Source organism: Lynx rufus, unplaced genomic scaffold, assembly GCF_022079265.1.
Source record: "Lynx rufus isolate CCGP_SWC_20201006 ecotype Redwood Valley unplaced genomic scaffold, mLynRuf1.p SCAF_27, whole genome shotgun sequence".
Taxonomy (NCBI): Eukaryota; Metazoa; Chordata; class Mammalia; order Carnivora; family Felidae; genus Lynx; species Lynx rufus.
In genome coordinates, this window is record NW_025814842.1 from 5,220,142 (window position 1) to 5,237,311 (window position 17,170).

Sequence of the window (17,170 nt, forward strand, 5' to 3'; positions counted from 1 at the left end):
GGTCCTACATGGCAGAGCCAGGCATTGACCGCAAGCCTCTGTGACATCAAAGCCCCTGCCTCGGCCAGGACGTCACGCCCCCTCGTGGATCTGGATGTGGAGCATGGAGCACACTCCTGACATTCTTTCTCTGAAGATGTACTGCTTTCAACACACATAGGAAAAGGAAAAAAATTCCAAGTCGTGTTAGCTAAAACCTGTTACTCTAAAAAGTTTTGACATTCTTTCAGTCTATATAAAGTTTTAGCATAGAGGTCCCCTCCCCAAAGATTCAAAGACATTCTAAATGCAACAGTAAAAACATAGCTCCAACTCTCCCACGTGCGGTGGTCATGAGACAAGACCTCATGCATCCACACTCACGTTGCCACGTTGTATACTGTGGCTTCCTATTTTGTAAGCCTGGCTCCTTGGACTTATCATCAAGCACCAAACAGAGTTCCCTGTTGCAGCAGTGGCATGGTCACACGTGGAAAAGCCTCCCGACGGTGTGCATGTAAGCACGTAATTTAGCATCAGGCAGACCCTGAGATCAAGTCCTGGCCCTGCCACTTCCTAGCTAGTGACCCCGGGGCACATCACCGAAGCCCCCTCAGCCGGAGTATCCGACATGTAAGATGGGCCTCAGGACGCCAGGAGATCGTTCACGTTTGCTGGTCGCTCGGTCCGGTGTCTGGTATGTGGTACGTTCTCAAGAAACACGAGTCACTGCACTCAAACCACCTGGAAAGGGACTAAGTACAGGACCAGGTCCTTCTCGGAACCTTCCTTTCAATTTCTTTTTCTTTTCCTTTTTTTCTTAAGCAAGCTTCACAACACGGGGCTAGAACTCACGACTCTGAGATCGAGACCTGAGCGGATATTGAGTGGGACGCTGAACTGACTGAGCTCCCTGGGGGCCTATCAATTTCCTACCAAAGTCATTTTCTTCCTGTTGTTTAACTCACAGTCTTAAACAGAGGGAGGGCAAGGAGAGGGCAAGCACATATATGCACCCGAGCCAAAATGGTTTCTGGGCTTCAAGTATTTTTCATCTTCAACCCGAGGAGAGCTGCAGAAGGGCACTCTGGGGAGAAGGCTGCAGCATTACTTACTGGTCTCTGCATAAAACTGGGAAGTACGGCACCACAGTGGAGAAGCCAGGCAGGCAACAGAACATCCACTCAATGACACCTCACGTTTGTAATGACAAGGCTACAGGATTAACCTTTGTTCTGTCAGAGATCCTGGGCGTTTTCAAGTTCCCAGAACCCTACCTAAAATCCCAGCTTTTCCTCTGCTCGATGAATTGCTCCTCTTAAGAACAGACCTTTCTACTGCATTTGAACCTAACAAAACCAAGAGGTGGCATATGTGGTTTTCTGGGCTAATGAAAACACAACCAAATACTTATCATACCAGCAACGTAAAATACAGATCAGAACTGCCCCACCCACCACCGCGTTACTCCGCCCTCCTCCCCAGCCCCCAGCCCGGGCGCGCAGGTGTGCGGGGGGTGTGTGCGTGTGTATACATACAGGATACACACACATAGAGACGGGGGTGGGTTGGGGGGGCAGGGGAGAGAGACTAGTACCCGGCCATACCTCAGGTTCAATATGCCTTGGAAATAGAGATGTGGTGAGGTATTTGTATAAAATTCTCATGTCATCTTGCTCTAACCCACTCCTGAAACATCAGAAAAGCACGGTGTTAAAAGCCTGGAACTGGTCTTCCGTCTTCCCATGGCTCTGATTGTAACAGAGCTCCTCTTTTCCTCGTTTCCATTTTATCAAGATGCCGTCTCTTTGTCAAGTTCCAGAAGGGAATGGATTCAACTAGTCTGGCACCGGCAGTTATCCTGACCTGGCGAAGGCTACTATTGTGCCATCTTGTACTCTACGTGCCATTTTAACAAAAAGCCACCAGTCTGATTTGATGGGACTTGATTCTCTCCTTGAATCCCATGGAGGATTCTTCAGGGAGCATTAACGACCACAACGCTCCACTTTGGGCCGCCGATTTCCCTCCGCTTTCTAGGCCGTGCGGAAATGCATATGCCATTGCCCGGCCTCCCGGCAAATACTGGCACGCTGTAGACGGGGGATGTGCTCCCGCCGGGTCTCAGAAACATACGAGGATTTTAATTCTATGATTTCCGTGTAGGCAGAAAGGAGCAAGAGAAAGAGAGAAACTTTCAGGCAGATCTCATCTGACATGAGGCGAGAATAAGCATGTAGAAACGGGTGCGGAGACACTAGCAGGCATCAGACCCTATCTGAAATCATGTGTCTAGGTAGGGTGTATAAACAGACGATGAGGAGTCTGTCTGGGGTTTTTTCTCTTCAAGAGAACAGGAAAAAAAAAAAAAAAAATCCTTCGCTAAGATCCAACTCTATATAAATCAAGCCTCTACAGCACATTCCAGAGGCTTGCTCTGCTTTTCCCAGAAAGACCATCTGTTAGAAAAATCTGGCTTGTCCTGGCAAATACATGCTGTTCCCTTACTGAGACTGTTCCGAGGCTGTCTCACCTTTTCCTCTTCCTATGCCACCCTCTTCTTTCCAGGTTCAATTTTCACAAGGTCTGGTCCACAGCTGAAAGTGTAAGGGGGCTCTGGCCCCTTAACCAGGTTTGTTCTGTTTTCCACCAAGCAGAACCTTTAAGGTTTGTCCTAGGACAACCCTAACTCTCCAACTCTCATGCAGCCAAACGAGGCAGACCAAATTTCCAAATCAAACGTGTGAAGTCACCTACTCTTTCGTTTTGCAGAAAAAAAAAAAAAAAAACTCAGGTAAGGAGAGAGAAAGAGAAAAAGGAAAACAAAACAGATTCTGGATGTTACTATCCTTTCAAGACAGGAGTCAGAAGTACTGGTGGGGCAGGGTCGTCGACGGTCAAGTAGAAGAGATCATCACGTGAAGTACTACGTTCTGGGCCATTTCTAGCACTGCCAGTAACAGCAGCTACTGGGCCCATCTGGCCACTGAACACTTGAAATGTGGCTGGTTGCGATAAGTGCTAAAACACAAGCTAGAGTTTTAAGATTTAGCACCAAAAAAAAAAAAAAAGGTCATTAATAATTTATGTTTTTACAAGTTGAAATAAATAACCTTAGAAATACTGGGCTAAAATATTAATTTCACCAGTCTTTTTTTTTTTTTTTCTTTCAACATAGCTACGGGGAAACTTAAAATAATACACGTGGCTTGACCCCTATTCATTCTGGATGGTGCTATTCTAGACCACAGGGCGCAAAGTAGAAAAAACCCTGTAAGAAGAAATGGAAGAAAACACTACTTAACTGCTTCCTCCGTGTGCCACGTTAGGGCTTGGTTTTTATCACTTAAGACTCAATGCTAGGCACTAAATACTTCGGTGGTGGTTTTCTGGATTGAAAACTTAAAAAGAAAAATACTAAGCTGCAGCCAGCTGTCCCAAGCACAAAACCCGAAGCAGACAATTCCTGCTTTGCCTGCACTAAGGCCTGCCCTAGTGGTAGGATCTCCGTTAGCAACCCTCTCTCCAGTGTTTGCCACCCAGCCCTTCTTCTGCTCCCCTAAGAAATAAAACGCAACATACAAATACAGATACAAAAATAAATGAAGTAATAATGCATTATAATTATAGAGGATGTTACTACTGGGGAACAGTTTTTAGGAAAAAAAATAACAGTTAAAAAAAAATCAAAAAGTTCCTTCCTTAACACAAGTAAGCAAACAGATAATACATAAAGCAAAAAACTCCTACACTGGCAGGTCCAAATGATTCAGGATTCTATCAATGGCTCACATCAAACAGGAAACAGACCGCTCATGTTCAGACGTAAAGGTGTTCCTTCAAAGTCTCTCAAATATAGTTATTTAATATGAATAATTAAAAAAAAATTAAAGTCTGTTTATTTTGAGAGAGAGACAAAGAGAACATGAGTGGGAGAGGATCAAAGAGAGAGAGGGAGAGAGAGAATCCCAAGCAGGCTCAATGCTGTCAGCAATGAGCCCAACACAGGGCTTGATCTCACGAACCGTGAGATCATGACCTGAGCCAAAATCAAGAGGTGGACGCTTAACCGACTGAGCCACTCAGGCATCCCATTATAATTTTTTTTTTCTTAAAAAAAAACCAAACACTGAAAAAAAAAAAAAAAAACCAAACACAACAAACAAAAAACACAAACTTTTCTTCAGCTTAAGTGTCAACTGATCTACTTGTGTGCAATGCAAAATCCTTTCCATCAGGATCAGTTTAGTCTACGATACGGACTACATTACTGTCGCGTATTAAATGTAAAATAATCTAGTCCAGATTATGCTCAACTTTGATTAACTTAAGTATCTAAATCAGTTATTCATAAAAGCATTAACCTCTGGAAACTAAATCCATTCACTAAAAAGAAAATACTCTCAAAAAATAGGCCAAGGGGGGGTGCCTGGGTGGCTCAGTTGGTCAGACAACCAACTTCAGCTAGGGTCATGATCTTGCAGTTTTTGAATTAGAGCCCCATGTCAGGCTCTGTGCTGACAGCTCAGAGCCTGGAGCTTAATTCAGATTCTGTGTCTCCCCCTCTCTCTACCCCTCCCCTGCTCACACTCTGGGTCTCTCTGTCTCTCAATAATAAATACACGTTAAAAAAATCTTTTTTAATAAAAAAAAAAAACAGGCCAAGAAAAAGCAAAATAAAACAAAACAGGCCAAGAACTCTGGACAAGAAAGCCAAACGACCTCTTACCAAAGAGCAGTAATGTCGAATGCTATCATAGCCCCTGTAAAACCAAATCCATGCGTGAAATGCAACACAGTTCAAAACAGAAGAGATTTTCTACTAACCATTTGCTTTGAGCTCACAACCAACATTTACTGAGCACATACAGTGTACCAGGTTCTGGCCATGTCCTGGAACAGATATTTCTACCCTCAATCAGTTAATTTCAAAACAATACAGTAAGTAGCAAACCAAAACCATCAATACATTAAAAAAATCATATGCCACGATCAAATGGGATTTATTCTCAGAATGCAAGGGTGGTTCGATGTTCACGAAACAATCAATGTGATGCAGCACATCAATAAGAGAAAGGATAAAACCCATATAATCATTTCAATAGATGCAAAAAAAAAAATTCGACAAAGTACAATATCCATTCATGACAAAAACCCTCTGCAAAGTAGGCCTAGAAGGAATATACCTCAACATAATAAAGGCCATGTATGAAAAACTCACAGCAAACACCACACTTAAAGGGGAAACATTGAGGGCTTTTCCCCGAAGATCAGGACCAAGACAAGGATGCCTATCCTCACCACTTTTACTCAACATCGAACTAGAAGTCCTAGCCACAGTAATCAGACAACAGAAAAAATAAAAAGGCATCCAAATTGGTAAGGAGGAAGTAAAACTGTCACTATTTGCAAATGACATGACACTCTGTATAAAAACCTCTAAAGACTCCACCAAAAAACTGCTAGAACCGACAAATAAATTCAGTAAAATTGCATACAAAATCAATGCACACAAATCTGTTGCATTTCCATACACTAGTAACGAAGCAGAAGGTGAAATTAAGAAAACAATCCTATTTACACTGCACTAAAAATAATAAAATATTTAGGAATAAACTTAACCAAAGAGGTGAAAGACCTGTACTATGAAAACTATAAAACACTGATGAAAGAAATTCAAGACAACACAAATAGACATTTTGAAGAATATCGTTAAAAGGTCTACCCTACCTTAAAGCAATTTACACACTGAATGCAACCTCTGTGAAAATACCAACAGTATTTTTCACAGAACTGTAACAATCCTAAAATCTGTATGCAATCACAGAAAACCTTGAATAGCCAAAGCAATCTTGAAAAAACTAATTCCAGATTTCCAATTACATTATAAAGCAGTAATTAAGACAGTATGGTACTGGCATAAAAACAGACAAATGGTGCTGGGAGAAGTGGACAGCAACATGCAGAAGAATGAAACTAAACTTTTTACACCATTCACAAAAATGAACTTAAAATAGATAAAGGACCTGAATGTGAGACAGGAAACCATCAAAACCCTAGAGGAGAAAGCAGGAAAAAACCTGACCTCAGACGCAGCAATTTCTTACTTGACACATCTCCAAAGGCAAGGGAATTAAAAGCAAAAACGAAATATTGGGACCTCATCAAGATAAAAAGCTTCTGCACTGCAAAGGAAACAATCAACAAAACTAAAAGGCAACCAATGGAATGGGAAAATATATTTGCAAATGACATATCGGACAAAGGACTAGTATCCAAAATCTGTAAAGAACTCACCAAACTTCTCACCTGAAAAACAAATAATCCAGTGAAGAAATGGGCAGAAAACATGAATAGACACTTCTCTAAAGAAGACATCCGGATGGCCAAGAGGCACATAAAAAGATGCTCAACGTCGCTCCTCATCAGGGAAATACAAATCAAAACCACACTGAGATACCACCTCACGCCAGTCAGAGTGGCTAAAATGAACAAATCAGGAGACTATAGATGCTGGCGACGAAGTGGAGAAACGGGAACCCTCTTGCACTGCTGGTGGGAATGCAAACTGGTTCAGCTGCTCTGGAAGACAGTGTGGAGGTTCCTCAAAAAATTAAAAACAGATCTACCCTATGACCCAGCAATAGCACTGCTAGGAATTTACCCAAGGGATACAGGAGTGCTGATGTACAGGGGCACTGGTACTCCAATGTTTATAGCAGCACTTTCAACAATAGCCAAATTATGGAAAGAGCCTAAATGTCTGTCAACTGACGAATGGATAAAGAAGATGTGGTTTATATATACAATGGAATGCTACTTGGCAACGAGAAAGAAGGAAATCTGGCCATTTGTAGCAACGTGGATGGAACTGGAGAGTATTATGCTAAGTGAAATAAGCCATACAGAGAAAGACAGATACCATATGGGTTCACTCTTATGTGGATCCTGAGAAACTTAGCAGAAGACCATAGGGGAGGGGAAGGAAAACAAAAGTTAGGGAGGGAGAGAACCAAACCATATGACACTCTTAAAAACTGAGAATAAACTGAGGGTTGATCGGGGGTGGGAGGGCGGGGAGGGTGGGTGATGGGCATTGAGGAGGGCACCTGTTGGGATGAGCACTGGGTGTTGTATGGAGACCAATTTGACAACAAATTTCATATTAAAAAAAAAAACAGACATACAGATCAATGGAATAGAATAGAAAACTCCAAAATAAACCCACAATTATACAGTCAATTAATCTTTGACAAAGGACGAATGAATACCCAACGGGGAAAAGTCTCTTCAACAAATGGGTATTGGAAAAACTGGACAGCGACATGCAGAAGAATGAAACCGGACCACATTCTCACACCATACACAAAAATAAACTCAAAATGGATTAAAGACCTAAATGTGAGACCTGAAACCATAAAAACCCTTGAGGGGAGCACAGGCAGTAACGTCTCTGACATCGGCTGTACCAACATTTTTCTAGTTATGTCTCCCGAGGCAAGAGAAATAAAAAAATAAACCATCTAGGACTCATCAAAATAGTTTCTGCACAGCAAAGGAAACAATCAACAAAACTGAAAGGCAAACTGGAATGGTAGAAGATACTTGCAAATCCAATAAAGGGTTAATATCCAAAATAAATAAAGAACTGATACAACTCAACACCCAAAGAACAAATAACCCAATCAAAAAATGGGCAGAAGACACGGATAGACATTTCACCAAAGACATCCAGATGCTCAACAGACACCTGAAAAGATGCTCATCATCACTCATCATGAGGGAAATGCGCACCAAACTACAATGGGAGATCACCTCATTCCTGTCAGAATGACTAAATTCGACATTCGACAACCCAAGACACAACAGCTATTGGTGAGGATGTGGAGAAAGGGGAACTTTCTTCCACTGTTGGCTGGAATGCAAACTGGTACAGCCACTGTGGAAAATATTATCAAGATTCCTCTGAGTGGAAACCAGTATGGAGGTTCCTCAAAATATTGAAAATAGAACCGCCCTATGTTCCAGCAACTACACTACTGGGTATTTGCCCAAAATATACAAAAACACTAATTCAAAGGGATACATGCACCCCTATGTTTATGGCAGCATTATTCTCAACAGTCAAACTACAGAGGCAACCCAAGTGCCCATAAATAGATAAAAGGATCAAGAAGATGTGGTGTACCCTTGTTAAGATGAACACAGGGTGTTATACGTAAGTGATGAATCATGGAAATCTACCCTCAAAACCGAGAGCACACCGTACATGCTGTATGTTAGCCAATTTGACAATAAGTTACATTAAAAAAAAAAGATATGGTGTATATACACAATGAAACATTATTCAGCCACGAAAAAATGAGATACTCCCGTCTGCAACAACATCAATAGAGTGTAATGCTAAGTGAAATAAGTCACAGAAAGACAAATACCATAGGACTTCACTCATATGTGGAGTTTAAGAAACTAATGAGCAAAAGATAAAAAAAGGAGAGAGAGAGAGAGAGAGAGAGAGAAACAAACCAAAAAACAGACTCTCAACTATAGAGAACAAACTGATGGTTCCCAAAGGGGAGGCAGGTGGGGGTAGGCAGGAATAGGGGTGTAGGGATTAAACAGTATACTTATGATGAACAAACAAAACATTAAACACAGCAACACCACCACTGGGCTCCACTTGACAAAACAAACCATTCAAAACTAAAAAACATATGTATATCTACGGTAAGCAATAAGAACAAATACATATTCTGCTCACGAAATACGAAATACTTCATAGGTATTTTCATACACTAGCTTTGTGATTAACAGCCGCTTCTCAAAATGTGCTGTTTTTCTTGAAGCTCCTTCTTGTGGTGACTGTCTGGGACCAGCTCTGTCTGCCCTGCCAGCATATTAGGGTGGGACCACAAAGCAGCTCTGTATGACCACCAGAGCTGGGCACTGCTTAACCCCAGGGAGTGTCGGGACATCCTTCACAAAGACAAAGATACCAAGAGGATCCCAGGAGCTGGGTAACATTTAGCCCTGTGGGCTTAGGCTTCTGGAACGCAGCCAGGCTTGCTCGTCAGGCTGGCCCCACAGCCTCTCAACAGGAGCTACTGACCTTGAGGGGATCCTCTTGCTCTAGGCCTGAACCCTTTCTCACCTCCCGAGCTCATACCCACGTCAGGCCTTCTGCTGTGCCTGGCGACTGGAATCTGAGCTGCCCTTCCTCTGCCAAGGGCACCAAGGCTACGGACTGCTGTTCAATTCCAGCTTGTCCCTCAATCTCGTCACCGTGGCCGCGTGCACCCTTCCCAGCATCTCCCTGTTAATTTCTGCCTTTGGAAAGCTACTCCCTCTCCAGACCTGACGCCCTCCAACCCCATGTAAGTAACTCCCCTTCACCTTCTCGCGGCAGCATTAAGAATTTCATTTCACTACTACAGCGTGCATATCATAAAAAGCACCTAGAACAGGGCCAGCTAATACAGCATCAGGTTCCCTGCTAAATAATTTGTTAAACAAAAAAGAAGAGGCCTTTTCATCTGGAATTTGTTGTTTTCGTAGGAGAAAACAAACTCTACATCAAAACTCATCAATGTGTTTAATAAACAATGTGTTTAACTTCTTTCAGTCAATTTCTCTTCCTAAAATGAGGCTACAAGACCTTGGCAGGGAGAGGACGGGTTTCGGGGAACTGTGGAAAGTTTCAGGGAACCGTTACTGCCCTGTTAGCTGAACTCGGGTTTAGCGCTCAAACGTGGCCGCAGCCCTAACTGAAGAAAGCAGGGTATTAGTACAAGCAAACAGGAAAACTGAATGCGTGCGAGCACCCGAAGAGCTCCCGGACCCCAGCAGCCCATCTCAGACACAGATGAACAGCCGGCTCCACACCCCCTGCAGGTCTATACAGTCGCATGCACGTTGGCGTGGCTTTGCTGGAGCTGTCTGGCCGCAGCTGAAAGCATTAGTTACAGTTTATCTTTTCTTCTCCAGGATTAACATTCTCAAAGAAATTATGTTTTTGTTCTCACTACAGGTTGCACAGTTTGTTGCTAGTGGGTAACTTCCTGGTTTTATAACACATTTAACTTCTCGGATATTTTTTTTTTTCATCTAGCTTCTTTAAAACAAAGTCTGAAAAGTATGCTTTCCACATTTACTATACGGTTTCTTTAAAGACGTTTTTGGAAGAACACCAAAATAAAAACGGCTTCTTAAACTCAGCTCGGCAGAAACGTTTTCTCCACCTTGCATGGCGCCAGTTTTAAGCTCCCCTGCTTGGTCGTTTTAACCCAAATCACCCTACTTTTGGTTTAAGTCATCACTGCTTTATTTTGACAGGATCTATAAAGACGCTTCCCACTTTGCCCTTGCCCCCTTGCTATCTGTTCCAGTCCAACAGCCTGCTATCAACCCAGTCACTGTGGTTTTTATGATCCTCAAAGATTTTCTTCTTTTACAGGCCAAGCCTCGGGAGCATACATACCAGATCAGCTGATCGTTATAGAGGAAGGCGGTGTATTTGACTATACTCAGGCTTTCCTCCATTCTATTAATAAAGGATTGGATTTTCAAATAAGTCATTTTATCCAAGGGGAAGAAGCTGATTCCACCAAAAATGTCGAGGAGATCACATGACTGCAAATGCAACGTTTGCAAGTACTGTAGGAAAAAAAAAAAAAGGCCTTAAACTTAGAGTACACGGAATAGAGCACTGACAGTTCAGGGTAATTAGTCAATTTATGATACGATTACGTACTACTGCGCCGAGAAGACCAGTAAGGAGGTGAGCCACAGCTAACTAGATGTGCAGTCAGTACCAATTTCACGACATTAAGCTCAAACATAACTAGTCAATGTTTGTTCAGGATTGTGTCTTGTCTCTTTGAAGCACTAACTCCTTACGCTAGCGCTCCTCAAGTTATATCAACCTTATTAGGGATGTCAACAGTGACGTCGCGGACAGACACTGCCACCTCCTACCAAAATAACGTTGAAAGGACAGGTAGTCAATTGTTGATGGACAGGAGGGTAAAGAAGGCAAGAACAGGAATCAGGAGGCAGCAGGAGGGTAAATAATTATGGTCAGTAAAGTGAAGAAACAGGGGCGCCTGGGTGGCTCAGTCGATTAAGCGGCTGACTTCGGCTTAGGTCATGATCTCATCGTCCGGGAGTTCAAGCCCGGCGTCGGGCTCTGTCCTGGCAGCTCAGAGCCTGGGGCCTGCTTCAGACTCTGTGTCTCCCTCTCTCTGCCCCTCCCCTGCTCACACACGTGTGCTCTCTCTCTCTAAAATAAACAAATGTAAAAAAACAACAAAAAAAAACAGATCAAAGATAATTTAGGGAAAAAAACTGAGAATTATTCCACTAAAATAAACTGATTTTTACCAGAGGTAGAGTATATAAAATGTAACTTACTGTAAAACAGAGTGGCAACTATTTAGGGACACTCATTCATCATTTGGGAGGGAAAAATCACATTAAAAACCACTATGGGGGGGGGGGGCGCCTGGGTGGCTCAGTCAGTTAAGCATCTGGCTCTTGTTTTTTTGGCTCAGGTCACGATCTCACGGTTCATGTGTTCAAGCCCCACATGGCGCTCTGTGCTGACAGTGCAGAGCATGCTTGGATTTCGCTTTCTCCCTCTCTGTCCCTCCCCGCCTCACGCTCTCTCTGAAAATTAATAAACTTAAAAAAAATAATAATAACCACTAATGGGATAAAGTCTGTGTCACAGCCAAAAATTTTACCTTGAGTCAACACAGATTACTACTCACTAAACAGAATATTGTTTCATCAATCCACAAGAATGTACAACTCAGGCAAAGAGTTTAAATTCTGCTAATTAACCAATCACCATGCAGTAAGCCCACACTGGCCAACCCAGGCAGAGCAAGGATGAAGTCACAGGGTGTCTCCAGGATGCTGTGGGGGTGCACACAAGTGGCAGGATGCTCTGATCCCGCACAGAGGTGACAGAGAGATTCAAGACTGCACATCTAAAAAGTTTCCTCGTTGGTCTGGTTTTGCCACTAACGATCTTAGGCTCTCTGCCACTTTCAAGTCCTAAGTTTTTTTTGTCAATGAGTAATGAACTGATGTATGTGTATTTCTAAGGGTCTGTTTGAAGACTACTAAGATTATAAATAAGGGGCGCCTGGGTGGCCCAGTCGGTTAAGCATCCGACTTCAGCCAGGTCACGATCTCGCGGTCCGTGAGTTCGAGCCCCGCGTCGGGCTCTGGGCTGATGGCTCAGAGCCTGGAGCCTGTTTCCGATTCTGTGTCTCCCTCTCTCTCTGCCCCTCCCCCGTTCATGCTCTGTCTCTCTCTGTCCCAAAAATAAATAAAAAATGTTAAAAAAAAAATTGTTAAAAAAAAAAAAAAGATTATAAATAAAATTCCAAGTACTTACCCGATGGAAGAATTTCTCTAATCTTTCTTTTAGGAGCTTGACACCTCCATCTTCCATGGCTCTCAGAAAAGTACCATTAAAAAGCTAATGATGTAAAAGATTTTTTAAGAAGTCAATTTCTTATGCCCTTCAATTTCCCAAGGTAACAAATTCTTCTTTTCCTTTTACATTGACTAATTCGGCTTATTTAATCCCCCCTCCCCCCCTCCAATCCCGTTCTTTTTAAAAGGGGAAAACATGTACAAGAGAAAGCCTGAGTTATAAAATAAATCACAAAAAATCAACACACTATTAAGTGATATCATTTCCATGTTATCACCTAATCATTTAGGACATTTTTTTTTTTTTTTAACCTCAACTCATACTTAAGTTTCACTTTACATAAATACTATCACCAGAATGTCTCTTCCTCAAGAACATGGAGTTTCTTGTTTACCAATGGGGGCACATTCCTAGTACAAGGCTGGGAATAAAGAAAGACTGACTACTCAATGAATAAGTATATGCATAAACCTCAACCCTGTTTCAAAGGCCCCATTGTTTCCTCCCCTAAAACAGACACATAGTCACCAGGCAGTCATCTAAAGAATTAAGATTTTTAAACAATCCCTGGAAACAGGTAACTGGCTAGACTCCATTCAGAAAGAGCATCATGCTTACCTTGTACATGCTGTAGCACTGTTGTAGCACTGAACTATAAACCTTGTCCTGCAAACAAAGACATAGATGTCAATTTTAGGGGAAAAAAAGTCCGCTGTATAACAAATGTACAAAGACTCTTGGCAAAGCAATACAATGCTTACAGACTCAGTCCCACAACAGTTGTGTGCTGAAAATAAAAGGTATTTAAATTCAGTTATGAAGCAGTAATTTTAGGAGGGCCTTGAACATATGACTAGGAGGCACTGGTGAGACGGGATGTACATTTTTATAAAATTGTGCTCATGTAAGCGATAAACATAAAGCTTCACTATGAGTATCCCGAGAAGCTTCCGTAAAAGTGACCCGGCTTAAATCTGACCAAGTCACTCAACATATTCAGTAATAAACTTTCAAAAAATAAGAAATAAAAAAGGACACGTTACCAGCAACTCCTCCTCTTGATATTCAACAATTGGTTTCCCATCTTTACTTTGCTTTTCAATTATAGGATTCCGAACAACCTATGCAATTTTGATAAAACGAAGTTACACAATGAACCAATCATACACATTTTTAATCTTCCCTTAAGTTAAAAAATTTGAGCAGGTCACAATACCAGAAACACACCTTCCGAAAACAGCCCCAAGAACAAATACACTGAATAGAAGTCTGACTTTAAAACGGCAACCCACCCTACTGTAATCCTACTTTGCAGCAGCTAGAGGACTTTCCTCAAGTCCTAAGAGTAAAGCAAAGATCACCCATAACTTCACCGCACAAATTCAAAGAGATCAAAGAGATATACTGTGTATGTAAATACCATGACCATCCAGAAATTTTCTTCTGGCTCATTGAAGAACTGTCTGTTCTTCTGCGTATGTAAAGATTTTGCAGGTTTTGATGGACTAAAGGTCCTAAAAAGATTAATAAAAAAAGGATAATTGGGGACAGGTGTCCAAGTCGTAGAAGTTGTAAGAACCCGCTAAGCTCTGCAAAAGCACTTTAAAAGGTATTACCTGGTAAACTGTACAATAGCTTCACATAACCCGACGTTTCTAATTTTTTCATTCTTTTCTACTTCGTTTGGGTAATAAAACAAAATTTTATTTTCCTCCTAAAGTATGAAGACAGAATCGCCACATTAGTATCAGCATGTTTCCCATCTCAGCTGTTGAAAAAGCTGTTCAAAGTCAACGTCTGACGTCACACGTGCTAACAAAAAACCAAAACAAAAACCCTTTTCAGTGAATCCAGAATTATCTTTTCCTCACTGTGTAAATAACGCTCATGAGCCTGGAAGGCAATTGTGATAATCAGTAAGTCGCATGTCATCTGAAGGAGCACTCAGGTAATTATTCTGAAAACTCGATCTTACGGTTTCTTGCCTCCTGCTCATTTGTAAACCAACGATTGTAAGAAATGAGCGTGTGCGCACGTGCGCAGACGTACGCCTCCAGGCGAGTCAAACTCAGCAGGTTCACGGGCACTGAGACTGACAGCCTTTAAGGCTACCGTGATTTTGCTGCCAGCGGAACCGGACATCCTTGGAGGAAGTCACCGTCCCCACCTATAAAAAAAAAAACAAAACCCACCCCTGGAATTTATATATCAATTCGGAAAAGAACTTTCCAAGGGGAAAGAACTTTCCAAGGGCCCTCCAAGCCTGCGTTATTTTCGGGTTTACAAGTCCACCACTCTCGATCCACGCTTCGGGGGGGGGGGTGGGTAACAAAAACATTAGCTCAATTTTGGTCACCCAGGAATGATGCAAAAATCAGAGCCTCAACCCGTGTGGAGTGACGAGCTTGCTGAAGCTTCATTCGACACACGGGCTTAGATCCAGGACTCGGAAGAGACCCTGCCGGCGTGGTCCGGCCCCCGTTTACTCCCCGGCTCGGGCGTACACTTGGCACAAAAGCAGCCTCAATAAAAGCCGCTCCAGGAGCGCGGTGACAGGTGCCGGCCGGGGTCGCCTCCCGGGCGCGCCCCTCGGCTCCCCGGGCCGCCGCCGGCCTGCCGCCCCCGCCCTCGGGCCCTCCTCCGGCCGCCGGCTGACACCGGCGCGCGGTCCGGCTCCGCGTACCTCGCCCTCACGCGGCCCGAAGCGCGGGTTGTAGATGAAGAAGCTCAGCAGCGCCGGCGGGAACTGCTTCTCCTGGGCCGCCCCGGCCCCGGCCCCGGCCCCGGCCGCCGCTGCCGCCATCCCGGCCCGGCCCCCCAGCCTCGGGAGCCTCCCTCTGCCCGCCCAGCGACAGCCGCCCGGAGGAGACCGCACTTCCGCCTCGCTCGCGGCCGCCCCGGAAGTGGTCGCCGCCGGCCCGGAAAGAGAACCCGCCGCCCAACGGCCCCTTCTGGCGAGCGCCCGCGAGGGTTGGTTCCCCCTTGTTTGCTGGGCAGGTGTTTCTCTTTTTTTGAGTTAAGATGAAGGCGAAACTGTTTGCGCCCAGATGTCTGCCCTGGCGGAAGGCGAGGGCCGCGTAGTTGAAGAAAAAATAGAACCGGCATAGTTTTCTAGGAGTAGGTGAAGGCGCAAAGGAAGCTTCTGCGGTGAAAGAAACACGTGTAGGGGCGGACGGGCATTCAGCTGGGGCGACTGGCCCACTTCCATCATCTACCGGGTCCGTCCTGGCATTTCTGGGTTTTCTTAATCCCCGTTTGAGAGACCGCAGGTGACCGCTGGATCAAACCAACCCGACGGGGTTTGCGCCTCACCCCAATTCCCCAGGCTCAGGCTTGGGAGATTGCGCGCAGATGTGAAGGCGCCGGGCTCCGCGAGGCGTAGTGTGCGCGGTCCGAGCAGGACCAGAACGCGGCCTTCTCCGCGGAGTGCCTGATCCCGGACCTTGGCCAACAGGGTATCGTCCTGCCTTAGCTTTGAGGACTCCCCTGCTTTTGAGCTCTGCACTGGGACATGATTGGAACAGCTCGTTACTTCTAGATTCTGGCATTTGGAGTTCAAACCCGCGCAGCGGACAGCTTTGCAAGTTCAAGACGACCTTGCTTTAAGGTCGTTTCATTTGTCACAGATGAAGTTTAGAAACGGGACCTCTTATTCAGTCTGGAAGAATAGATCTTCATGTTTAGGAGCGAGATGCATCGGAATGTGGACATGAGATAGATCTGGGTACTCAATCCTAGCCCCGTCGCTCGCAAGGTGTGAAACCTTGGACCGATCACCTAGCCTTTCTCCAGACTCTAGTTCGTATTTGTAAAATGTCTAACGGGGCGCCTGGGTGGCACAGTCCGTTGAGCACCGGGACTCTTGATTTCGCTCAGGTCATGATCACAGGGTCCGGGGATGGAGCCCCGTGTGGGGCTCGCTGCTGAGTGTGGAGACTGCTTAAGATGCGCCCTCTCTCACTCTCTCTGCCCCTCCCTTGCTCGCTCACGCTTTTTAAAAAATAATTACAAAATAAAATGACTGATAGTAAATGCTTAACTGATAGGAATTTTGCTTTGAGAAGTCAGTGCGACTATGGATTTGCCAATAGTACTCAGCACTTCATCATTATTCAACAAAATGGTTATTACTTGCTCTTGAAAGACTTTCCCAACTAGCTTACTCCAGTGGATGAAATTCTCCATTAGATAATAGTGTTTTGGTACTAAAGCAATAATTTATGAGTATTTGATAGTAGAACCCCCTTCCTCCCTCCTTTTGTCCCCCCCCAAGTCTCTGGGGACTTCTAATACATAAAATAGATGCAGGGCTTCCATGGTTGAATGAGAGCCCCAGGGGTATGACTGAGGCCTAAAAGCACCTTTTTTTCTACTTGCTTCCCATCATTCCCATCTCCCTTAGAGACCCTAAAGCACCTGCCTAGGTCCCTGCGACTTGAGGAATACTTTGAATACTCCAGGTGAAAGAAGTCCCTCCTTTGTCTCTGAGTACATACTTCTGGGAAAAGTAGTAGAAAGAGCCCAGGGCTTAAGTTGGAAGCCCTGAATTTTAGTTCTGGGTTTTGCCATTTCCCAGTTGAATGACCTTTGACTCATCACTTAACTTCTTTAATCTCCGTTTCCTCCTTGGCAAAATAAGGTCGGTACCTGCCTCACAGGGTTACTGCAGAGTAACACTGGATGATACAAATGAGAACACCTTGTAAAGTACAAAGTACTATATAAATGTGGGGCACCTGGGTGGCG

The 17,170-nt window shown here is 44.0% G+C and overlaps 1 protein-coding gene across 2 annotated transcripts in view; it reads right to left on the bottom strand.

The window, feature by feature from the left end:
• The window catches only part of CCZ1 (CCZ1 homolog, vacuolar protein trafficking and biogenesis associated), a 33,543-nt gene extending 18,287 nt beyond the window's left edge, over positions 1-15,256 (bottom strand). Inside the window, exons 1-8 of one of the 2 annotated variants that reach the window (XM_047089227.1) lie at positions 15,108-15,256; positions 14,041-14,138; positions 13,845-13,938; positions 13,468-13,545; positions 13,043-13,090; positions 12,383-12,466; positions 10,457-10,632; positions 1,587-1,668 (exon numbers count right to left, since the gene is read on the bottom strand). In XM_047089227.1, coding sequence (XP_046945183.1) covers positions 1,587-1,668; positions 10,457-10,632; positions 12,383-12,466; positions 13,043-13,090; positions 13,468-13,545; positions 13,845-13,938; positions 14,041-14,138; positions 15,108-15,227 — 780 coding nt within the window. In that variant the 5' untranslated portion in view covers positions 15,228-15,256. Of the gene's footprint in view, positions 1-1,586; positions 1,669-10,456; positions 10,633-12,382; positions 12,467-13,042; positions 13,091-13,467; positions 13,546-13,844; positions 13,939-14,040; positions 14,139-14,399; positions 14,436-15,107 lie in introns of those variants that run through there. The other variant, XM_047089229.1, reaches the window with a different exon arrangement.
• Between the last annotated feature and the right edge of the window lie 1,914 nt (positions 15,257-17,170).